At 42.4% G+C, this 23,143-nt stretch overlaps 1 protein-coding gene across 2 annotated transcripts; it reads right to left on the reverse strand.

Annotated features, from left to right (window-relative positions):
- Positions 1–14,683: 14,683 nt before the first annotated feature.
- Positions 14,684–18,037, reverse strand: LOC125539857 (uric acid degradation bifunctional protein TTL-like). Of its 2 annotated transcripts, none has more exons than XM_048703403.2 (6): positions 17,849–18,037; positions 17,666–17,739; positions 17,535–17,592; positions 17,335–17,436; positions 16,418–16,564; positions 14,684–14,998 (listed from the first exon to the last, which is right to left on the reverse strand). In XM_048703403.2, the coding sequence occupies exons 1-5, from the start codon at positions 17,981–17,983 to the stop codon at positions 16,427–16,429; spliced, it is 507 nt and encodes a 168-aa protein (XP_048559360.2). In that variant the 5' UTR covers positions 17,984–18,037; the 3' UTR covers positions 14,684–14,998; positions 16,418–16,426. The 2 variants fall into 2 exon arrangements, with proteins under 2 accessions (XP_048559360.2, XP_048559351.2); XM_048703394.2 differs by having other exon boundaries at positions 14,684–15,010.
- Between the last annotated feature and the right edge of the window lie 5,106 nt (positions 18,038–23,143).

Consider the following 23,143-nt stretch of genomic DNA (forward strand, 5'->3'; position numbering starts at 1 on the left):
AACATAATAGGAAAATGAATATTGTTGAATTAGTTTTGAACTAGGCAAGGAAGGATTTTTACATATTTAATGAAGATATGCCCCAAAGAATTTATGAGATTTTTTTGGGAATTTTGGGAATGATAGAAATATAGGTTGCTTCACAACCTAGGGCAAAAACTGCCACATGGACATGACACATAGGCAAAACTGATGAGATGGCGCCTAGTCATCACAACCCACCACAATCTACAAGGCTATGACCATCTATATTGGTCATTAACAACTAGAAATAAGGCAGCGGACTAGCACTATTTGCTTTGTGACCATTTCGTGTAAGGAAATTACGACCTTTCTGACCAAAATGGTCGCAATGGTTTAGGGTTTGGAGCCCCCTGAACAGCTTTTGACCAATTGGTCTAAAATGGTCATAAATTTATGACCAATTCTTCGAGGGTCACTGATAGAAGGTCATAAGTTGACATATTTCTTGTAGTGACAATTTATCGGGGTATGTTTTGTTCGTAAATTATTATGTTTGCGGTGCGTGAATTACCATTATATTTACATAAAAATTAACAGGAATTATTTTCTCAATAAATTTTCACCTAGTCAAAATTATTGCAGCGTTTCTAAGTAAATTATTCTGTCTGCAAGGCCTAAATTACCATGCTATTTACATAGAAATTACCGCGAGTATTCTCTAAAACATTTCCCTATCCAAAATTACCACGATGTTTGGACGTACATTACTGTGTTATTTGCCCAGAAGCTATCAAGGGTAATTTGCAATGATTATTATCCTAGTTAAAATTACCGAGGTGTTTGGACGTAAGTTATTAGGTCTGTGAGGCATATATTACCATACTATGTACAAATAAGTTAGCAAGAGTATATTTTCTAACAATTATTTCATAGGGCAAAAGTTATCATGGTGTTTGTATGTAAGTTATCGGTTATGAGCTGCTTATACTACCATGTTTTTTTTAAATTGGTGGGGGTATGTTTGAACAAAAAAATCCGGGGTCGAAAACTTATCATGGTTTTTGTACGCAGTTTAACAAGTCCGCAATGCTTAAAATACCATGCTATGTACACAAAATTTACCATTGTATGTTTACAACAAAAAAAATTCATCGAACAAAAAGTTATTGTGGTATTTCAGACATAAGTTATCAAATCTATGGTGCGTATATTAGCGTGCTATTTACACAAAAATTATCGAAGGTATGTTTTCAATGTTTTTTAGTCATGACTCAAAATTATTGTGGTGTTTGTGTGTAAGTTATCTAGTCCATTGTGCATATATTACCAACTATTTACAAAAAAAATTACCAGGGTTATATTTTTTAGCAAAATTTTTTAGGGTCAAAATTACTGCGGTGATGGTACCTAAGTTATCAAAATCAGTATAGGGAACATTTTCAAGGAGCAGTTTACTGCAAGTGAGAGAGATAACTACCCGACAAAATATCGTTCTTTTCGAAACTACTTTTTTTTTCTTACCAAAAAAGAAAGGTTAGGAGCAAATTCCATGAGAATTATAGCGGCATATAGCAGTTCCATGAAGGAGCACGGACGTGGAATTTGCTAACTAGCAGCACGCTAGCTAGCTTGCCAAAAAACTAGCATTCGTTGGAAAGAAAAGTAAGGCATTCGTTGTACTAAAAAAGAAAAGGCATGTGTTGCCCAGAACCAAAATACTACTATCTCCTCTGATTTTAGTTGCTACCTGAAGTTCAGCTGGAGCTGCCGTGATTGAGTGCAGTCTCACGGGAGCAGAGCCGGCCAGCACTGCAGCTGCAAGAACACCAATTAGTCTGGGAGACAGAGAGCACATGGATCGTTCTAGGAATCAGCCGAACCGACGGACACAAAGAATCAATCGATCGATTAGCAGAAGAGTAGGTACCTCTCGTTGAAAACAATTTGAAGCAGCGGGAACCTGGTTGGTGGGCGGCGCCGTGCGCCGCAGGGGCTGGCGGACCCGGGAGAGGGAGGGGCAGCGGCTCGCTGGGGGCCGGAGGGTCGGCAGGATGCAAGCGGTACTGGTGTGGGCTGGCCGGCGCGGCGGGTGGGTGGTTGTCGTAGCACCGACTATAGGTGGTGGACCTCGCGGCAGCGGCACGCGCGACCAGGTGTAGGTCGAGACCTCCTCCAGCTCCAGGTTGAGACCTTCCCCAGCTACAGATAAGCCGAAGGGATGGGTGATATGTCCATTTTGCATCATGCTTTTATATCAATATTTATTGCATTATGGGCTGTTATTACACATTATGTCACAATACTTATGCCTATTCTCTCTTATTTTACAAGGTTTACATGAAGAGGGAGAATGCCGGCAGCTGGGATTCTGGGCTGGAAAAGGAGCAAATATTAGAGACCTATTTTGCACAGCTCCCAAAGTCCTGAAACTTCATGGAAGACGTTTTCAGAATATATAAAAAATACTCAGCGGAAGTGATTCACCAGGGGGGCACACCCTGCCCACGAGGGTGGGGGCGCGCCCTACCCCCTGGGCGCGCCACCTACTTCGTGGCCTCCCTGGTGGCCCTCCGATGGCCATCTTCTACTATATGAAGTCTTTCGATGGGAAAAAAATAAGAAGCCATCTTCTCGGACGAAACTCCGCCCCCACAAGGCGGAACCTTGGCGAAACCAATCTAGGGCTCTGGCGGAGCTGTTCTGTCGGGGAAACTTCCCTCCCGGAGGGGGAAATCATTGCCATCATCATCACCAACGATCCTCTCATCAGGAGAGGGCAATCTCCATCAACATCTTTATCAGCATCATCTCCTCTCAAAACCCTAGTTCATCTCTTGTATCCAATTCTTGTCTCCAAGTCCGGGATTGGTGCTAGTAGATTGCTAGTAGTGTTAATTACTCCTTGTAGTTGATGCTAGTTGGTTTAATTGGTGGAAGATCATATGTTCAGATCCTATATGCATACTTATACCCCTCTTATTATGAACATGTTTATGCTTTGTGAGTAGTTATGTTTGTTCCTGAGGACATGGGAGAAGTCTTGCTATTAGTAGTCATGTGAATTTGGTATTCGTTCGATATTTTGATGAGATGTATGTTGTCTCTCCTCTAGTGGTGTTATGTGAACTCGACTACATGACACTTCACCATTATTTGGGCCTAGAGGAAGCCATTGGGAAGTAATAAGTAGATGATGGGTTGCTAGAGTGACAGAAGCTTAAACCCTAGTTTATGCGTTGCTTCGTAAGGGGCAGATTTGGATCCATATGTTTCATGCTATGGTTAGGTTTACTTTAATACTTTTGTTGTAGTTGCGGATGCTTGCAATAGAGGTTAATCATAAGTGGGATACTTGTCCAAGTAAGGACAGTACCCAAGCACCGGTCCATCCACATACCAAATTATCAAAGTACCGAACGCGAATCATATGAGCGTGATGAAAACTAGCTTGATGATATTCCCATGTGTCCTCGGGAGCGCTTTTCTCTATATTAGAATTTGTCCAGGCTTGTCCTTTGCTACAAAAAGGATTGGGCCACCTTGATGCACCTTATTTACTTTTTTTACTTGTTGCTCGTTACAAATTATCTTATCACAAAACTATCTGTTACCACTTGTTTCAGTACCTGCAGAGAATACTTTGCTGAAAACTGCTTATCATTTCCTTCTGCTCCTCATTGGGTTCGACACTCTAATTTATCGAAAGGACTACGATAGATCCCCTATACTTGTGGGTCATCAAGACTCTTTTCTGGCGCCGTTGCTGGGGAGTGAAGCGCCTTTCGTAGGTAGAATTTGGTAAGGCAAAATTTATATAGTGTGCTGAAATTTACTGTCACTTGTTACTATGGAAAGTAATACTATGAGGGGCTTGTTCGGGGTATCTTCACCCCGATCAGTAGAGCAAAGAGTTGCTCCTCAACCTACTGAACCTACTGAAAATGAAAATGTCTGCTTTGAAATTCTTTCGGGTATGATAGAAAAACTACTAGCTAATCCCTTTTTAGGAGATGGAACAAAACATCCTGATGATCATCTAATATATGTGGATGAAGTTTGTGGATTATTTAAGCTTACAGGTGTACCCGGAGATGTTGTTAAGAAGAAGGTCTTCCCTTTATCTTTGAAGGGAGATGCATCGACATGGTATAGGCGATGTGATGATATGGGGTCTTGGAATTACAAACGATTGAAATTGGAATTTCATCAGAAGTTTTATCCTATGCATCTTGTTCATCGTGATCACAATTATATATATAATTTTTGGCCTCGTGAAGGAGAAAGCATCGCTCAAGCTTGGGGGAGGCTTAAATCAATGTTATATTCATTCCCCAATCATGAGCTCTCAAGAGAAATGATTATTCAAAATTTTTATGCTCGGCTTTCTGATAACAATCGCACCATGCTTGATACTTCTTGTGCTGGCTCTTTTATGATGAAGACTATTGAATTCAAATGGGATTTATTGGAAAGAATTAGACGCAACTCTGAAGATTGGGACCTCGACAAAGGTAAGGAGTTAGGTATGACACCTAGTTTTGATTGTGTTAAATCTTTTATGGATACCAATATTTTTTTAAATTTAGCACTAAATATGGACTTGACTCTGAGATAGTAGCTTCTTTCTGTGAATCTTTTGCTACTTATGTTGATCTCCCCAAGGAGAAGTGGTTTAAATATCATCCTCCCATAGAAGTAAAAGTAGCTGCACCTATTAGAGTTGAAGAAAATATTGTCACTTATAATGATCCTATTGTTCCTACTGCTTATGTTGAGAAACCACCTTTCCCTATTAGGATAAAGGATCATGCTAAAGCTTCAATTGTGGTTCGTAAAAGCAATATTGAAACTTATACACCTCATGAGCAAATTAAAGTTGAACCTGATATTGCTATTGTTAAAGATCTCTTGTCTGATAATATTGATGGGCATGTTATTCATTTCCTTGATGAGACTGCTAGAATTGCTAAACCTTGTGCTAAAGATAAAAACAGACCCGTGGTAGGCATGCCTGTTATTTCTATTAAAATAGGAGATCATTGTTATCATGGCTTATGTGATATGGGTGCTAGTGCTAGTGCAATACCTTATTCCTTATACAAAGAAATTATGCATGATATTGCACCTGCTGAGATAGAAGATATTGATGTCACAATTAAACTTGCCAATAGAGATACTATTTCACCAATGGGAATTGTTAAAGATGTTGAAGTCTTGTGTGGGAAAACTAAATATCCTGCTGATTTTCTTGTTCTTGGTTCCCCACAAGATAGCTTTTGTCCCACTCTATTTGGTAGACCCTTCTTGAACACTGTTAATGCTACCATAGATTGCAAAAGGGATGTTGTTACTATCGGTTTATATGATATGACTCATGAATTTAATTTCTCTAAATTTAGTAGACAACATCGTGAAGAAGAATTGCCTAGTAAGGATGAAATTAGTGGTCTTGCTTCTATTGCCGTACCTCCTAGTGATCCTTTAGAACAATATTTGCTAGACCATGAAAATGATATGTTTATGAATGAAAGAAGGGAAATAGATGAAGTATTCTTTAAATAGGAACCTATTCTGAAAAACAATTAAACTGTTGAAATCCTAGGGGATCCTCCTCCACCCAAGGGTGATCCCGTGTTTGAGCTTAAACCGTTACTTGATACTCTTAAATATGCTTATCTTGATGAGAAAAAGATATATCCTGTTATTATTAGTGCTAACCTTTCAGAGCATGAGGAAGAGAGATTATTGAAAACTCTGAAGAAGCACCGTGCTGCTATTGGGTATACTCTTGATGATCTTAAGGGCATTAGTCCCACTCTATGTCAACATAAAATTAATTTGGAAGAAGATTCTAAACCAGTTCGTGATCATCAACGCCGGCTGAATCCTAAAATGAAAGAAGTGGTAAGAAAGGAAATACTAAAGCTCCTTGAGGCAGGTATAATCTATCACGTTGCTGATAGTTAGTGGGTAAGTCATGTCCATTGTGACCCTAAGAAGGAAGGTATTACTGATGTTCCTAATGATAAAGATGAATTGATCCCTCAAAGAATTATTACAGGTTATAGGATGGTAATTGATTTCCGCAAATTAAATAAGGCTACCAAAAAGGATCATTACCCCTTACCTTTTATCGATCAATGCTAGAAAGATTATCCAAACATACACATTTTTTATTTCTAGATGGTTATTCTGGTTTCTCTCAAATACCTGTGTCAGCCAAAGATCAATCAAAGACTACTTTTACATGCCCTTTTGGTACTTTTGCTTATAGATGTATGCCTTTTGGTTTATGTAATGCACCTGCTACCTTTCAAAGATGCATGATGGCTATATTCTCTGAATTTTGTGAAAAGATTTGTGAGGTTTTCATGGACGATTTCTCCGTCTATGGATCTTCTTTTGATGATTGCTTGAGCAATCTTGATCGAGTTTTGCAGAGATGTGAAGAAACTAATCTTGTCTTGGGGCACAAAGTTTCTGAAAGAGGTATTGAGGTTGATAAAGCCAAGGTTGATGCTATTGAGAAGATGCCATGTCCCAAGGACATCAGAGGTATAAGAAGTTTCCTTGGTCATGCCGGATTTTATAGGAGGTTCATTAAGGACTTCTCAAAAATTTCTCGGCCTCTGACTAATTTATTACAAAAAGATATACCATTTGTTTTTTATGATGATTGTGTAGAAGCATTTGAAATTCTTAAGAAAGCATTGATCTCTACACCTATTGTTCAGCCACCTGATTGGAATTTACCCTTTGAAATTATGTGTGATGCTAGTGATTATGCTGTAGGTGCTGTTCTAGGGCAAAGAGTTGATAAAAAATTAAATGTTATTCAATATGCTAGTAAAACCCTAGACAATGCTCAAAGAAATTATGCTATCATTGAAAAAGAATTCTTAGCAGTTGTATTTGCTTGTGATAAGTTCAGACCTTATATTGTTGATTCTAAAGTAACTATTCACACTGATCATGCTGCTATTAAATATCTCATGAAAAAGAAAGATGCTAAACCTAGACTTATTAGATGGGTTCTCTTGCTACAAGAATTTGACTTACATATTGTTGATAGAAAGGGAGCTGAGAACCCCGTTGCAGACAACTTGTCTAGGTTAGAAAATGTGCTTGATGACCCACTACCTATTGATGATAGCTTTCCTGATGAGCAATTAAATGTCATAAATGCTTCTCATACTGCTCCATGGTCTGCTGATTATGCTAATTAAATTGTTGCTAAGTTTATACCACCTAGTTTCACATACCAGCAAAATAAAAAGTTCTTCTATGATTTGAGACATTACTTTTGGGATGACCCACATCTTTATAAAGAAGGAGTAGATGGTGTTATTAGACGTTGTGTACCTGAGCATGAACAGGGACAGATCCTACGTAAGTGTCACTCCGAAGCTCATGGAGGACACCATGCTGGAGATAGAACTGCACATAAGGTATTGCAATCTGGTTTTTATTGGCCTACTCTCTTCAAGGATGCCCGTAAGTTTGTCTTATCTTGTGATGAATGTCAAAGAATTGGTAATATTAGTAGACGTCAAGAAATGCCTATGAACTATTCACTCGTAATTGAACCATTTGATGTTTGGGGCTTTGACTATATGGGACCCTTTCCTTCCTCTAATGGATGTACACATATTTTAGTTGCTGTTGATTACGTTACTAAGTGGGTAGAAGCTATTCCAACTAGTAGTGCTGATCATAACACTTTTATTAAAATGCTTAAAGACGTTATTTTTCCAAGATTTGGAGTCCCTAGATATTTAATGACTGATGGTGGTTCACATTTTATTCATGGTGCTTTCTGTAAAATGCTTGCTAAATATGATTTTAATCATAGAATCGCATCTCCTTATCACCCACAGTCTAGTGGTCAAGTAGGATTGAGTAAAAGAGAGATCAAATTAATTTTGCAAAAGACTGTTAATAGATCTAGAAAGAATTGGTCCAAGAAACTTGATGATGCATTATGGGCCTATAGAACTGCATATAAAAATCCTATGGGTATGTCTCCGTATAAAATGGTTTATGGAAAAGCATGTAGCTTACCTCTCGAACTAGAACACAAGGCATATTGGGCCATTAAAGAACTCAATTATGATTTTAAACTTGCCGGTGAGAAGAGGCTATTTGATATTAGCTCACTTGATGAATGGAGAACCCAAGCCTATGAAAATGCCAAGTTGTTTAAAGAAAAAGTCAAAAGATGGCATGACAAAAGAATACAAAAGCGTGAGTTTAATGTAGGTGATTATTGCTATACAACTCTCGTTTAAGATTTTTTGCAGGAAAAGTCTCTCTAAATGGGAAGGTCCTTATGTTATCGAGGAGGTCTATCGTTCAAGTGCCATAAAAATCAACAACTTCGAAGGCACAAATCCGAAGGTGGTGAACGGTCAAAGAATCAAACATTATATCTCAAGTAATCCCATAAATGTTGAAACCAATGTTATTGAAACCGTAACCCCAGAGGAATACATAAGGGACACTTTTCGGAACGTTTCAGACTCCGAAAAGGAATAGGTATGTGGTACAGTAAGTAAACCGACCCCAAAACAGTTTTAAGGCAATATTTCCCTGTTTTGGAATATTTAGAAAAATAGAAAAATAAGAAGCAGTCCAGGAAGGACACGAGGGCCCCACGAGGGTGGAGGGCGCGCCCCTACCTCGTGGGCACCTCGTGTGCTCTCCGGACTCCGTTTTCTTACACGACACGTATTTTGGTCGGTAAAAATTCATTATATAATCTCCCAGAGGTTTTGACTCCCGTATCACGCAAAAATCTCCTGTTTTTGTTTCGAGATGTTTTCCTGACAAATCCAGGTCGTCATGTCATCTTCAAGCGCCCCCAAGCACCAGTTCTTCGAGAAGGTCATCAACTCCTACCTCGCAAAAGTGCTGCAACACCCTCAAACCATTGAGATGCGTGAGGGGTTGTTGCACATTCGCGATGCTGAGGGACCAAGGAAGACCGGAAGCACGGAGGCAAGGCTCGAGGCATTGGAGCAAGAAGTTTTCAAGTGTCAGGAGATGGTGGAGCGTGGACTCGATTCCAATCACATCATGATCATGGAGTTCACCAACAACCACAAGTTGGACGTCAAGGACATTGGGGAGGCGATCTTCAAGCTTCATGAGAAAAACGAGCACCTCCAAGCCCAGATCTATGACCTGCAAAATCAAAACTGTGAGTATAAATATAGATTCAAGAGGATGAGTTTGGCTGTAGATTTGAGGTTTCAGGAGACTCGATCATCCTTCTATGATGGTGAGCCTATGCCTTGGAAGAAGGACGACAAGCCTACGCCATCAACAAAATCACCACTGTCTCCACCAACAAAGAAGAATTGGGTATCTAGTATGGGCACTCCCCTTGGAAACTGCCAAGCTTGGGGGAGTGCCCCGGTATCGTATCACCATCACTTTTATCTTTACCGTTTTTCTTAGTTCAATCCTTTTGGTAATATCTTGATCTAGTAGAATAAAAGTTCTTAGTATGATCTAGTTGTGAGTTTTGCTTTATAATTTCTCTATGTAATCGAGTCCGTGAGCTATATAATAAAGATTAGTGTTGAGTCAAGGGCTTGATTCTTTTGCCATGATCCTAAGGGAATATAAAAAAGGCGGGAGAAAGAAATAAAAAGAAACAAAGAGATCATATGGATCTCATGGAGAGTAATGAGCTCACATAGAAAAAGTATGATGAATAAAAATTATTGAGAGTTGACAAACATAGTTTTGGTCATCGTTGCAATTAATAGGAAGTAATAAAGAAAGAGAGGTCTTCACATATAGATATACTATCTTGGACATCTTTTATGATTGTGAGCACTCATTAAAATATGACATGCTAAAAGAGTTGACGTTGGACAAGGAAGACAACGTAATGGGTTATGTTTTCTTACATCTGAGATAAATTATATTATCATTGATCTTCCAACATGGTCGAGCTTGCCTTTCCCCCTCGTGCTAGCCAAATTTATCACACCAAGTAGAGATACTACTTGTGCTTCCAAATACCCTTAAACCTATTTGCCATGAGAGTCCACCATACCTACCTATGGATTGAGTAAGATCCTCCAAGTAAGTTGTCATTGGTGCAAAGCAATAAAAATTGCTCTTTAAATATGTATGGCTTATTAGTGTGGGAGAAAATAAACTTTATACGATCGTGTGATATGGAAGAAATAAAAGCGACAGACTGCATAATAAAGGTCAATATCACAAGTGGCAATATAAAGTGACGTTCTTTCGCATTAAGATTTTGTGCATCCAACCATAAAAGCGCATGACAACCTCTGCTTCTCTCTACGAAGGGCTTATCTTTTACTTTTATCTCCTACATTGCATAAGAGTCATGGTGATCTTCACCCTTCCTTTTTACATTTTATCCTTTTGCAAGCACAGTATGTTGGAAAGATCTTGGTATATATGGCTAATTGGATGTGAGTTTTCATGAACTATTACCGTTGACATTACCCTTGAGGTAAAACTTTGGGAGGCAAAACTATAAGCCCCTACCTTCTCTGTGTTCGATTAAAACTCCATACCCATAAGTATTGCCTGAGTGTCAGCAATTGTGAAAGACTATATGATAGTTGAGTATGTGGACTTGCTGAAAAGCTCTTATGTTGACTCTTTCCTATGTTATGATAAATTGCAATTGCTCCAATGACTGAGATTACAGTTTGTTAGTTTTCAATGAAGTTTACGATTCATACTTGAAATTGTGATTGAATTATTACTCTAGCATAAGAAATCATATGACAAGAATTATATAAATTGCTGTTCTAAGAATGATCATGATGCCCTCATGTCCGTATTTTATATTTATCGGCACCTCTATATCTCTAAACATGTGGACATATTTCTCGATTTCGGCTTTTCGCTTGAGGACAAGCGAGGTCTAAGCTTGGGGGAGTTGATACGCCCATTTTGCATCATGCTTTTATATCGATATTTATTGCATTATGGGTTGTTATTACACATTATGTCACAATACTTATGCCTATTCTCTCTTATTTTACAAGGTTTACATGAAGAGGGAGAATGCTGGCAGCTGGGATTCTAGGCTGGAAAAGGAGCAAATATTAGAGACCTATTCTGCACAGCTCCAAAAGTCCTGAAACTTCATGGAAGACATTTTCAGAATATATAAAAAATACTCAGCGGAAGAGATTCACCAGGGGGGCCACACCCTGCCCACGAGGGTGGGGGCGCGCCCTACCCCCATGGGCACGTCCCCCTACCTCGTGGGCCCCCTGGTGGCCCTCCGGTGGCCATCTTCTGCTATATGAAGTCTTTTGATGGGAAAAAAATAAGAAGCCATCTTCTTGGACGAAACTCTGCCGCCACGAGGCGGAACCTTGGCAGGACCAATCTAGGGCTCTGGCGAAGCTGTTCTACCGGGGAAACTTCCCTCCCGGAGGGGGAAATTATCATCGCCGTCGTCATCACGAACAATCCTCTCATCAGGAGAGGGCAATCTCCATCAACATCTTCATCAGCACCATCTCCTCTCAAAACCCTAGTTCATCTCTTGTATCCAATTCTTGTCTCCAAGTCCGGGATTGGTGCTAGTAGGTTTCTACTAGTGTTAATTACTCCTTGTAGTTGATGCTAGTTGGTTTAATTGGTGGAAGATCATATGTTCAGATCCTATATGCATACTTATACCCCTTTGATTATGAACATGTTTATGCTTTGTGAGTAGTTACGTTTGTTCCTGAGGACATGGGAGAAGTCTTGCTATTAGTAGTCATGTGAATTTAGTATTCGTTCGATATTTTGATGAGATGTATGTTGTCTCTCCTCTAGTGGTGTTATGTGAACGTCGACTACATGACACTTCACCATTATTTGGGCCTAGAGGAAGGCATTGGGAAGTAATAAGTAGATGATGGGTTGCTAGAGTGACAGAAGCTTAAACCCTAGTTTATGCGTTGCTTCGTAAAGGGCAGATTTGGATCCATATGTTTCATGCTATGGTTAGGTTTACCTTAATACTTTTGTTGTAGTTGCGGATGCTTGCAATAGAGGTTAATCATAAGTGGGATGCTTGTCCAAGTAAGACAGTACCCAAGCACCGGTCCACCCACATACCAAATTATCAAAGTACCGAACGCGAATCATATGAGCGTGATGAAAACTAGCTTGATGATATTCCCATGTGTCCTCGGGAGCGCTTTTCTCTATATAATAATTTGTCCAGGCTTGTCATTTGCTACAAAAAGGATTGGGCCACCTTGCTGCACCTTATTTACTTTTGTTACTTGTTGCTCGTTACAAATTATCTTATCACAAAACTATCTGTTACCACTTGTTTCAGTACCTGCAGAGAAAACCTTGCTAAAAACCACTTATCATTTCCTTCTGCTCCTCGTTGGGTTCGTCACTCTTACTTATCGAAAGGACTACGATAGATCCCCTATACTTGTGGGTCATCAATGGGGAGGCAGTGGTTGGTTGGGAGGCGAGCAGGACGTGGTGGAGAGGAGGCGGTTACCCGGATGAAGCGCGGGGCGGTTCAGGAAGCGGTGGTTGGCAGGATTTCGCGGTTTCGTTGTCGGGACGGGGGCGGCGCGTGTGGCAGGGGGTCGTCGCCGGAAGAGGAGCTAGGCGAGGCCGGGGGCAGCCTAGGTGGCAGGGGAGGCATGGCGGTGTGCCAAAGGTAGGCGGCGGGGTCGCACGTCGATGCTTGGTGGCAGCAGGCAGTGGCGGCATCTGTTCCGGGCGGATCCAGGGGAAGGAGGCGGTGGGGCGGCCGGATACGGGGGCGGGGAAGGGGCAGGGACAACGCGTGGGTGCCGGTGGTTGGATAGTGCACTGGGAAAGATGGCGAGCTCGAGCGATTTGGACGAAATATGTGGCATTTTTGCAAAAACGATTCCGGTTGCCACGTACATATTTCGTTTAAAAAAATAAATCGTGACTGTTTATAAAACAGTCACTAGTATATATATGTAAGAAACAAGAAAACTAAAAATGTTCATTGTGTAGAGTTACGAAAGTTTATTTATTCAAAAACAAAACAAAAAAACGTAAGAGGGGGAAATAAAAATTAATAGAAAATAAGACAAAAAGTGTCTAAAAACTTAAGTAACACCAAAAATGGAAAGTAAAACAAAAAAAACAAAAAAACATAAACATAACCAAAGGAACAACGGGGATCCCTCAACAGAAACCGCTACTAGAAAAATTTAAAACAATCGCCCACCTTTGCTTCCGCACTGCACCTGTCCAATGACGAGTCGCCCAGTGCGTATCGCTAACAAACTCAACACAATGGTTTTCCCTAAATGAATGTTGAAGCACCCCTAGAAACACACGGTAGGTTATTGTAGTCTAAGAACATCTGACGTAATTGTTTTCGTAACATTTGACAATATATGGTGCATGTTTTGTACATTATTAACTCTCAAAATGAATTGCCGACATGCATGTCATAAACGTGCAACGCACGTGCCATTTACTACTAGTAGTAGTACATAAGAACATGATTCCAGGTGTCATCATCGAATAACATGTGCATAGTTTTCGTCTTGAGTGATCAGGAACGGTTACACGATATGATAACAGTTAGGTCTAGCACTTGACAAAGCCGCCCACCACCAACCATGTCTCGACGATCAAGAGGGTGTTGTGCTATGTTGTCGGCACCCTAAACTGGAGTTTTCACTACACCGGGGAAGCGGGAACAACTATCTTGTTGGCTAAAGCGACAAAGACATAGAACACATGGCTGGTATTCCTCACACTCATCAGAGCACCACTGATGCCATGCTCTTCTATGACAATAGTGTCATCAGTTGGCAGTCTCTGAAGTAGAAAGTGGTGGATCGTCGTCATGTGAAGTTGAGTACATCGTTACTACCACGGTGACGTGTCAAAATAATCTGGCTGGATTGGTTTCTCGGTGAACTAAATAAGGAGGAACTAACTTGCTTTCAATTGTGCATCAATAACAAATCCACCTTAAATTACAACATATGCATCGTCATCATGTAGGGTAGCTGATGTTATCATTATATTGAAGAACAAGGGAGAGACATAATCATCTAGCTACTGTTATGGATTCGCGGCCCAAGAAGGACTACTCACACATTTGCATGATGACAAAAAGGATGATTAACATTTGAAAGAAAAAATATCAGGGGGAAACGAGCAACAGTATGTCATCGTTGATGTTTCTCATGCTATTAGGTAACTTTATTTTGTCTCCACACATAAAGATTAATTGTGTTGCTAGAAGCCTAGGATGAAGGTGCCAAAGGATTTACATAGTATGCAGAAAGAAAGTGAAGAAGCAAAGTTTGAATTTTAAATTAGTAGGGTGCATGAGGCCAAATTGAAGGAAGAGGAAGATATATCAAAGGGCAAAAGTAACAAAAAATACACTTTGGAGCTTGAGCACCAAGTAGTTCAATCTCCTGAGCACCCAGTGTCCTCGTGATATGTTGCTCCTTTGTATTCCAAGGTTGTACCACAAATTCATGAATTTTTCGATCTGGCTATGGGTGTGGCCCAATACATTTATTGTAGTTATGTTCATTTGGTACGATGGCTAATTAACAAATGGGCCTAGCGGTATCAGGCATGAACCAAAGACTTAAATCCATCTCAATACTAGAATTTGCAGGTAACAAAATGCAGCAACCCAGCACACCCCTACATAGTGTAGTGTGACGGTATTTGATATAATGCCCACCATACGCCATCTCATAGACCTTATATCCCTTGGAGTATAACAACAAATACATATCAGGTCCAAATACAAACTTATTATTGCATACCACAAAATTCTCCCAAGTTCAAACTTAACAAACTAATGGTACATAACAAGGTACCATGATAGTGCTATGATTGGTTGTTTCAAATGTGGTTGCCGCTACACCAACCACTATTACTCGTTGCATATGCCTGCTAGCCATGCTCTTCTTCGCAGTTGCCGTCCCCATAGTCCCTTCGACTCCATCTTATAGATCTGGATCTTGATCGATATACTCCCCAATTTTCCTCCGGTCTTTTATCATCCCTTAAGCAACTCGTAGTTAGAAGGAAGAAAATTTATGTAGGGCGAGTACATGAGGTACTCAACAAGTCCATCGTAGTTCATGAGTGATGTATGCAATAGTTATTACTGAGACGAAGGTTCACAGTACATGCATGTTCATATATCTTGTAGGAATCAAATTATATTCCGAAATCTACGTTCGTTGGGCCTCATGGTTGTTAGAACCTCTAATGGTTCTTTTCCCAGTGTGACTGCAGATATTTCCCAGACCGGGGAGTGAAAAGCTAAATTTCATTATACTCTACACGTGTGCACTACTTTACCCACAAGTGGTGCTTATCATTTATGCAGGGTAAGTAACCGACCACATTTCCTTTGTGGGTGACCAGGTTTAAGGTTCTGAGTCATATGCCTTTCTCCAGGTGTTGTACTTCATACTCCTGGCAAAACATGCTACTTGCTCATTACTTATTTGGTGCCATTCTATTTGATTTAATTCAGTAACCTACATGTGTGAAGTGAGGTGCATGTAGTTGTTTAAATTGGATAATGCCACTGCATTCTTGCTTAATTATTTCCTTCAAGCAAGTTCTTCGGCTGATATTACAGTTCTTTTGACTAAAACAATCTACTCAATGATTTGAATGCTACATGGCTTGGTCAAAATAGAGAGAAAAATATTTTTTCAACAATTTTGTTTTTTTTAATAACTTGGCTTAACGTATTGGGGCTGATCTCTATACATGGCTTGGTTTCTCAATTGTCCATTATGCAACTGTCTTCTAAAGGCACTAGAGAATATGAAGCAATGCAGTCGATGCCTCATTGTGACGAAGAAGTGTCAAATTCAAAAGATACATTTTTCACCGAGGTGAGAAATTTTCTTGTGTGAAATATTTGATACTATGATAAATTTGATTGTGTGTGCTATCAGTATTCCATTTGGTGGCGAAACTGTGAGAATTTTTCTTGCGTGTGATATTTGAACATGTGATAAATTTGGTTATGTGTGAAATCTTATTTTGTTCCAGTATTATTTCTGTAATAAGTTTTGTCTGCACTGCATTTTTGTTAACTGTTCTTTGGCACACCAAGTGAGTCAGGCTGGGCTTATTGTGTAATCAGGATGTTGGCACACCAATGTATGGACTGCAGTTGAGCTAGTTGCTGAACATGTTATGTAAACAGGATTTGGCGTATGGAGCTCTAGAAATACTATAGCATGGAGTAGAGTTAGGGAATTTGAGGAGTGGAGGGGGAGAACAGTTTCGATGGCTATCATTTTCAAGAAAACAAGAGCATGTGAGACCAATATCTCTGAAGCTTCGATTATATGACACATCAGGGAAAAAAGGCTCAAACTAGTAGAGGAAAAAAGGCTCAAACTAGTAGTGGAAAATGTATCAACATATATAGTTTATCCAATACCTGATATTTTTACTGGTTGGCTAATAACTGAAGTCGGGGAGCTGCAGTCTCTGGCGAGAAAAGTTTTGCAAGACGCAGTTCAGTTATCTTCAGTTCTTCCTCTGCCGCGATCTCAAGTTCAACAATCAGCCTATTTGCATAACGCCTCTGGAAAGAGAAGCAGGATGATAAGACACACTTGAGAACAATTATTTACATAGATAGAAAGGGAATCGTCGTATCAAAGCTTTCTAGTAATATGATTTTTGTAGCGCCATGCGCCATATCAGGGCTGAACTCGATATTAAATACCCCCAGTGATATCAAAATCCAAAGGTAGAGAATTTAGTTTAGACACAAAACTTGTAAAAAGGATCACTATTGTCATTGAGAAAACAACCACTGTTCCATTATTAGGACATGACCCGCGGTATTCCACGGATCACGATCACGATACCACATGACCTAAGTAATAACAGACTGTAGAGCAAACAAAAATCTAATTACTGTTCCATGAATTATTGAGATTCGATGACCCGAACAGGCAGGCATGATAACAGTTGTTGTTGCATTTTCATTTTTGTCTTCTTTCACTTTTGCTTTTCCTTAACCCACGTTTTTGATTGGATTTCCTTTTAAAAAGATATGTGCATGATTGATGGAGCATGCAACTGCAGTTGCGCATGGTCCATGAACAAGCAACTATATAGTTGCACCCCTGTGTGCGGGCAACTATAGTTATGCATGACATAAAGAAACATAAAGAAAAGCTGAAATGAAAATCCCAAAAAACTAAACCAATTAAATGCAGGAAGAAACATAAAACTAAAACGTGCCTATAAATCTTGGCGTAAAAATAGCCGGCGCAGGAGATGGTAATTGAAAAAACTATTACAAAAATCATACATAACTGGAATTTAGTTTGGATATATGCAGACCTTGAGCTCAGCTAAGACCTCGGGGGCGGTCCTCCCAGTTGCGCATATCAGAAAGACAAACCCAAACTTGTCCCTGTATTTGGCATTCCATTCGGACAAGTCCTGCAACAAACAGTTTGAAGAAGGCAAACCTAATTGAGTCCACAAATCGATCAGGTCAGATGAATCACATAACAGGTTTAAAGAAGGAACGCGGCGACCTGTGCAGTCGAATGAGTCGCCGTGGAACGCGCAACTGATTGCTCCTCCTTGCTCCATCTGCAGTGACTGACTGACCATGAGTGACAGCAAGAAGCGAAGAAATGGCAGACGAAGAGGTAAGGAAACTGACTTGGAGATGGAGAGGGAGGTGGTGCCGATGGGCGGGTTGGCGGCGAAGGCCTCCAGCCATCCAGGCACGTCCACCTTGATTTGTTCGTTCGTTCCCGATCGCATGAATGGAAGGATCAGTTTGCTTCGTATGGGAAGGTGAGAGGAATTGATACGTGCAGAGGGGATGCCTGGGCATACGTACCTCGTTGCGCCAGATGCGGCGGGCGGCGAGTAGCGCGTCGGCGAGAGAGCCGAAGGGGGAGGCGGCGGCCAGCGCGACGGCGAACCGGCGACTGCCATTCACCCGCAGCACGTCCTCAACAGTCAGCGTCGCCATCTCTCTCACTGGTGACTGCTCCAGTGAGCAAGACGAGCATCTGCCAGTGCACGAGAGAATGCGTGCTTGCTCCAGCAGCAAACCTTTGGGGGCTAGTTATAGGGCCCTGCCACGAGGAAAATGCGTGTCTGCCTCAGGGGCAGCTGCTGCCGACCATCGAGGGTGTGCGGGACCTCATGATTTGTACTATGGAAAAGACAAATTAGGAGCAACCGGAGTGGAATAGGAAAAATGGGCGCACGAGAAAAGAGTAGTTTACCAAACAATAAAACACGTGAAAACAAAACAGAACACGACTGAATGCTTGTTTATTTTCAGTGTAAAATTATTTATTTTTGAGGGGACAGTCCAAAGTTATTCGTTGTTGCATATATTAGGTTGCAAAAACATCTTACATTGTGAGACGGAGAGAATACATAATTATTGTGGGATTTTTTTCTTCAGAAGAACCAACGCTACCTTTATTGCTTTCCGCAAAAAAAAGCTACCTTTATATTACATAATATCAAAGTTTACAGCGGTACGTAAATCAGCTGGAGGAGTGTCTAGCCATATATATCGTCCAGCATCCATGCAGGATGCCATCCTAGCTTTTTTTCTTTTTTAGAAGGGATGCCATCCTAGCTTTTTTTCTTTTTGAGAAGGGATGCATCCTAGCTAATCTACGTGCTTTCCCACTTATTATACCATGAGAGTTTGATGCCCACAATTAGAGCATCTCTAAAGGACAGCCCAAATCTTTTCCGTCGGGCGGACGGTCTGGACATGGTCGCACCATCCGAACAAAAACACAAGTCCAACGGGCCTCCTCAAATTGTTCACACATGTCTGCGCAATCCGGATAGCAACCCAGCCCGAATCTAGGAGGATATGAGTCGGTGCGGACATGTCCACCACGTGGACGAGACAAATCAGCTCACATCATGCCTCCCAAATTGCTCCCCTACCCTGCGCCCAACCCAGCCTATCAGTCGGCGCCCTTCGCCGTGTCCCTCCCAGTCGTTCATCCACCCACCCACGCCGTCATCCGCCACATGGGTTTGGAGACGGCCGAGTTGCCCACTATACACTTGCTGAACTCGAAGAGGCACGCCCGCGAAGACCGAGGTCTATGTGAGCGCGTTCGCAAGAGGCGGCTATGTGAAGGAGGCTATCGACCTGGAGGAGGACATGACGCGTCCACGCCCTCGCCGCACCCACCCTAGACTTGGATGACACATGTGTGGGTTTAAATGGATACAAGAAACTAGACGGCTTCATCCAGGACGCGGACGTTGATGAGGATATCGTCTTTCATTCTCCGCAGCTTCGGCAGACGCTGACACCGACGTCAAGCTCCGGCGCTAGATTTTTTTTTTGAAAAGGAGGAGGACCCCCGGCCTCTGCATCTGGGCGATGCATGTTGCCACTTTATTAATTATTCTCACAAGACCTTACAAAGTCATATAACAATAAGACTAAAAGCCATCGTCTAAGCAACAATTGTCGCTACACCTATCCAATTGATGAAGGGGCGCTGATAGCCTGAGCCTAATACCAAATACATCGCAGCCAGACCTAACATCTAAGACTTGAGGTCCCAACCAGGACGCCTGCTGGGTATGGGCACCCACCAGTCCGGCGTGCTCCTCAACCAGGACGCCTGCCGGGTATGAGGCCGCCGCAACCATTTGCCACCAATCCATCTTCAAAGATGTACTGCTGCATCAACCTTGTCCAGTCTAGCTGCCGCCGACGCCACCACGACGCCAGACAGTGTCGACCTCCTGCGCGTGTCCATCACCACACATCTGACGCCAAGCCTCCGCTGCTCCAAGCCGCCAAGAGCCGCCGCCATGAATATGTAGAGACAAACACCGCTCCACCGAAGAAGCCACCCACTGGTCCCTCGAGCCCGAATGCATCTCCAAGAATGCCGCCCCCAAGGGGGTAACGATGGATGAATGCCGCCGTCATCCGATCAATTGATCTAGGGTTTTCCCCGGAGGTATTGGGTGGGTTTGGGATTTGTACCTCGATGATGCCTTCATGAAGGAAACAATGATAAGGGCATCGTCAACACCGGCTCCGGCCAACGACCGAAAACCAGGTTTTCACACGGATCCGTCCCAAGGAATCCACCCGACAACCTGTGCACCGTCTCGACCGCCTTCAAAGCCCCAGATCTAGCCACCTAGATCCGGCGACCAACCGCAACAGCATTGCCACCGTAGGAGTCCTAGCGCACCTACCACTGCCAAAGTGTGCCTCTAGTGCAGCCTGGGAGGACGGCTCCCACCCCCACCTCGCCAAACCGCGAGAGCCGCCGAGATGGATCCTGCGCGCTCGTCGCCGTCTCTGATCCGAACCAATCCGCAATCAGATCGCCGTCACAGATCCGCCTTGGACAGGGACTGCACCACGCCATGCCGCCGCGGGAAGCCCGAGCTTCACCCGCCACCACCATCCAGGGACACCGCCCTGGGATCCAGACATCACATCGACGCTGCCACCGGCCTTGTTCCGCCGCCGCCGACAGGCCACTGCGAGCTCCGGCGCTAGATATGCACAATAACTGTTCGAGGATAGCCCCCTCCCTCCCCCCCTCCCCCTAGTTTTTTTTACCCCATGCGAATTGTAGGAGTAAGTTTAGGATGTTGGCCTCATTGTGATGCATGTTTAGGAAGTTTGTACAATGAATTAATATGAGCAACAATGGTCAAGAACCTCTGAATTTTGGGGTTGGTGATCAAAATTCGCCCATGTTTGATGTTGGGCCATCATTGAGACCAAAGAAGGTCCAAAGGGAAAAAGCACAGAAATGACATCGGAAAATATTTGTTGTGTAATGCTATATTGAATAGTAGTATGGATGCAATATGTGGAATAGACCAAAAGGGCTAAAAAATGGGATAAAATTCATGTGCACTTTTGAGCAGTGATTTGTTTTTGCTGGGGGCTCCTCAAATGTTCTTTGTGGCCGAAACTTTGCAAGAACATCAAATGTTTGATCATGTTTGATGTTCCAAAGTTTCAGATTCTTTCGATTTTTTTTAAACTGAGTATACTGTTCGTGGAGGATGTAGGGACACCTGGGTGTTGAAAGGCCTGTCTCGGAATGGAAGATGTATGTACGTACCTTGTTGCGCTAGATGCGGCAGGCACAAGTAACGCGTCAGCGAGAGAGCCGAATGGAGAGGCGTCGGCCAGTGCGACGGTGAAGCGCGACTGTCTTTCACCAGCAATATGTCCTCCAGAGTCAACCCAAGGCTGAGATCTACGTGATAATAAAAGGCATGGCTCTTGCAATTCAACATATATATGGTATTGTTCAGTCTGACTCGTTGATGGCTCTATCAACATTTGAGGATGACTGCCATGATCGTTCTGCATATGGTCATTTGGCTTTATTAGAGATTAAAAGCCCTGATGGTTGATAGGAAGTTTATTTCACAGAAATTACATCATGATCCAAAGTAGAGTAGTAGATTGTTTGGCAAGCTATAGCTCACGTACCAGAGCTGTGTGGTTACACAAAGAGCCCCATGTATCAAGCAAATCTTATTTTGAAATAAAACTCCTTGTTTCGTGGCCAAAAAAAAAGGTCGCAATCTCCTCAACTGGTGGCTTTGCTCCAGCGAGCAAGATGAGCATCTTCCACAAGAGAAATGCGTGTTTGCTCCACCAGCAAATCTTTTGGGGCTATCTATAGGGCTCTACCACCAGAAAAATGTGTCTGCTTAGGCCATGTACAACGCGGGTGCTTAGGCAGGTGCTTCAACAAGAAAACTGGGTTTTTTTTTTCCTAAGATAGCTGGACGCAGGTGATTAGAAGGAGGGACAGAAACAAAGTCTGGCTTCCAGTACTAGCCGGCGCTTGACCATCCGTAAGACTAGAGTTAGCCTTGCTATGCCTTAATTAAAGTAGTCTAAGTGTTGGGAAACGTTGCGTGGAAAAAAAATCTACGCACACACAAGATCTATCCATAGAGATGCATAGCAGCGATAGGGGAGAGTATGTCTGCGTACCTTCGTAGACCGTAAGCGGAAGCGTTTAACAACGCGGTTGATGTAATCAAACTTCTTCGCGCTTCAACCGATCAAGTACCGAATGTACGGCACCTCCGTGTTCTGCACACGTTCAGCTCGGTGACGTCCTCCGCCTTCTTGATCCAGCACGACGGTGAGGTAGTAGATGAGTTCCGGCAGTACGACGGCGTGATGACGGTGATGGTGAAGCTATCTCCGCAGGGCTTCGCCTAAGCACTACAAAAATATGACCGTGAGTGTAAACGGTGGAGGAGGACGCCGCACACGGCTAAGATCATGTTCTCGGTGTGCTAGGCACCCCCCCTCCCACATATATACTGATGGGAGGGAGGAGGGAGCAGCCAGGAGGGCGCCGCAAGTAGGTCGAGTCCTACTTGGGCTCCTCCCCAAGTGGTGCCCCTCTTTCCTTATTTGCCGGAGAGGGGAGGGCGAATCCTCTCCCCTTTCCTTTCCCCACTTGGGTGGCTGCCAAAGGGGGTGCGCCAGCCCCTTGTGAGCTGGTGTGCTCCCCTCTAATGGCCCAATAGGCCCACTAACCTCCCGGGGGTGTCCAGTAACCCCTCTGGTACTCCGATGACTATCCAGTACACTCCGAAACAATTCAGGTGTCCGAATACCATCGTCCTATATATCAATATTTACCTCTCGACCATTTTGAGACTCTTCATCATGTCCGTGATCTCATCTAGGACTCCAAACAACATTTGGTCACCAAATCATATAACTAATATAACACTATATCGTCAACGAACATTAAGCGTGCGGACCCTACGGGTTCGAGAAATATGTAGACATGACCGAGACACCTCTCCGGTCAATAACCAATAGCGGAACCTGGATGCCCATATTGGCTCCTACATATTCTATGAAGATCTTTATCGGTCGAACCGTTATGACAACATACGTAATTCCCTTTATCTATCGGTATGTTACTTGCCCGAGATTCAATCGTCGCTATCTTCATACCTATTTCAATCTCATTACCGGCAAGTCTCTTTACTCATTCCGTAATACATCATCCTGCAACTAACTCATTAGTCACTTTGGTTGCAAGGCTTCTTATGATGTGTATTACCGAGAGGGTCCAGAGATACCTCTCCGATACTCGGAGTGACAAATCCTAATCTCGAT

Source organism: Triticum urartu, chromosome 1A (genome assembly GCF_056163025.1).
Source record: "Triticum urartu cultivar PI428250 chromosome 1A, HENAU_Tu73, whole genome shotgun sequence".
NCBI lineage: Eukaryota > Viridiplantae > Streptophyta > Magnoliopsida > Poales > Poaceae > Triticum > Triticum urartu.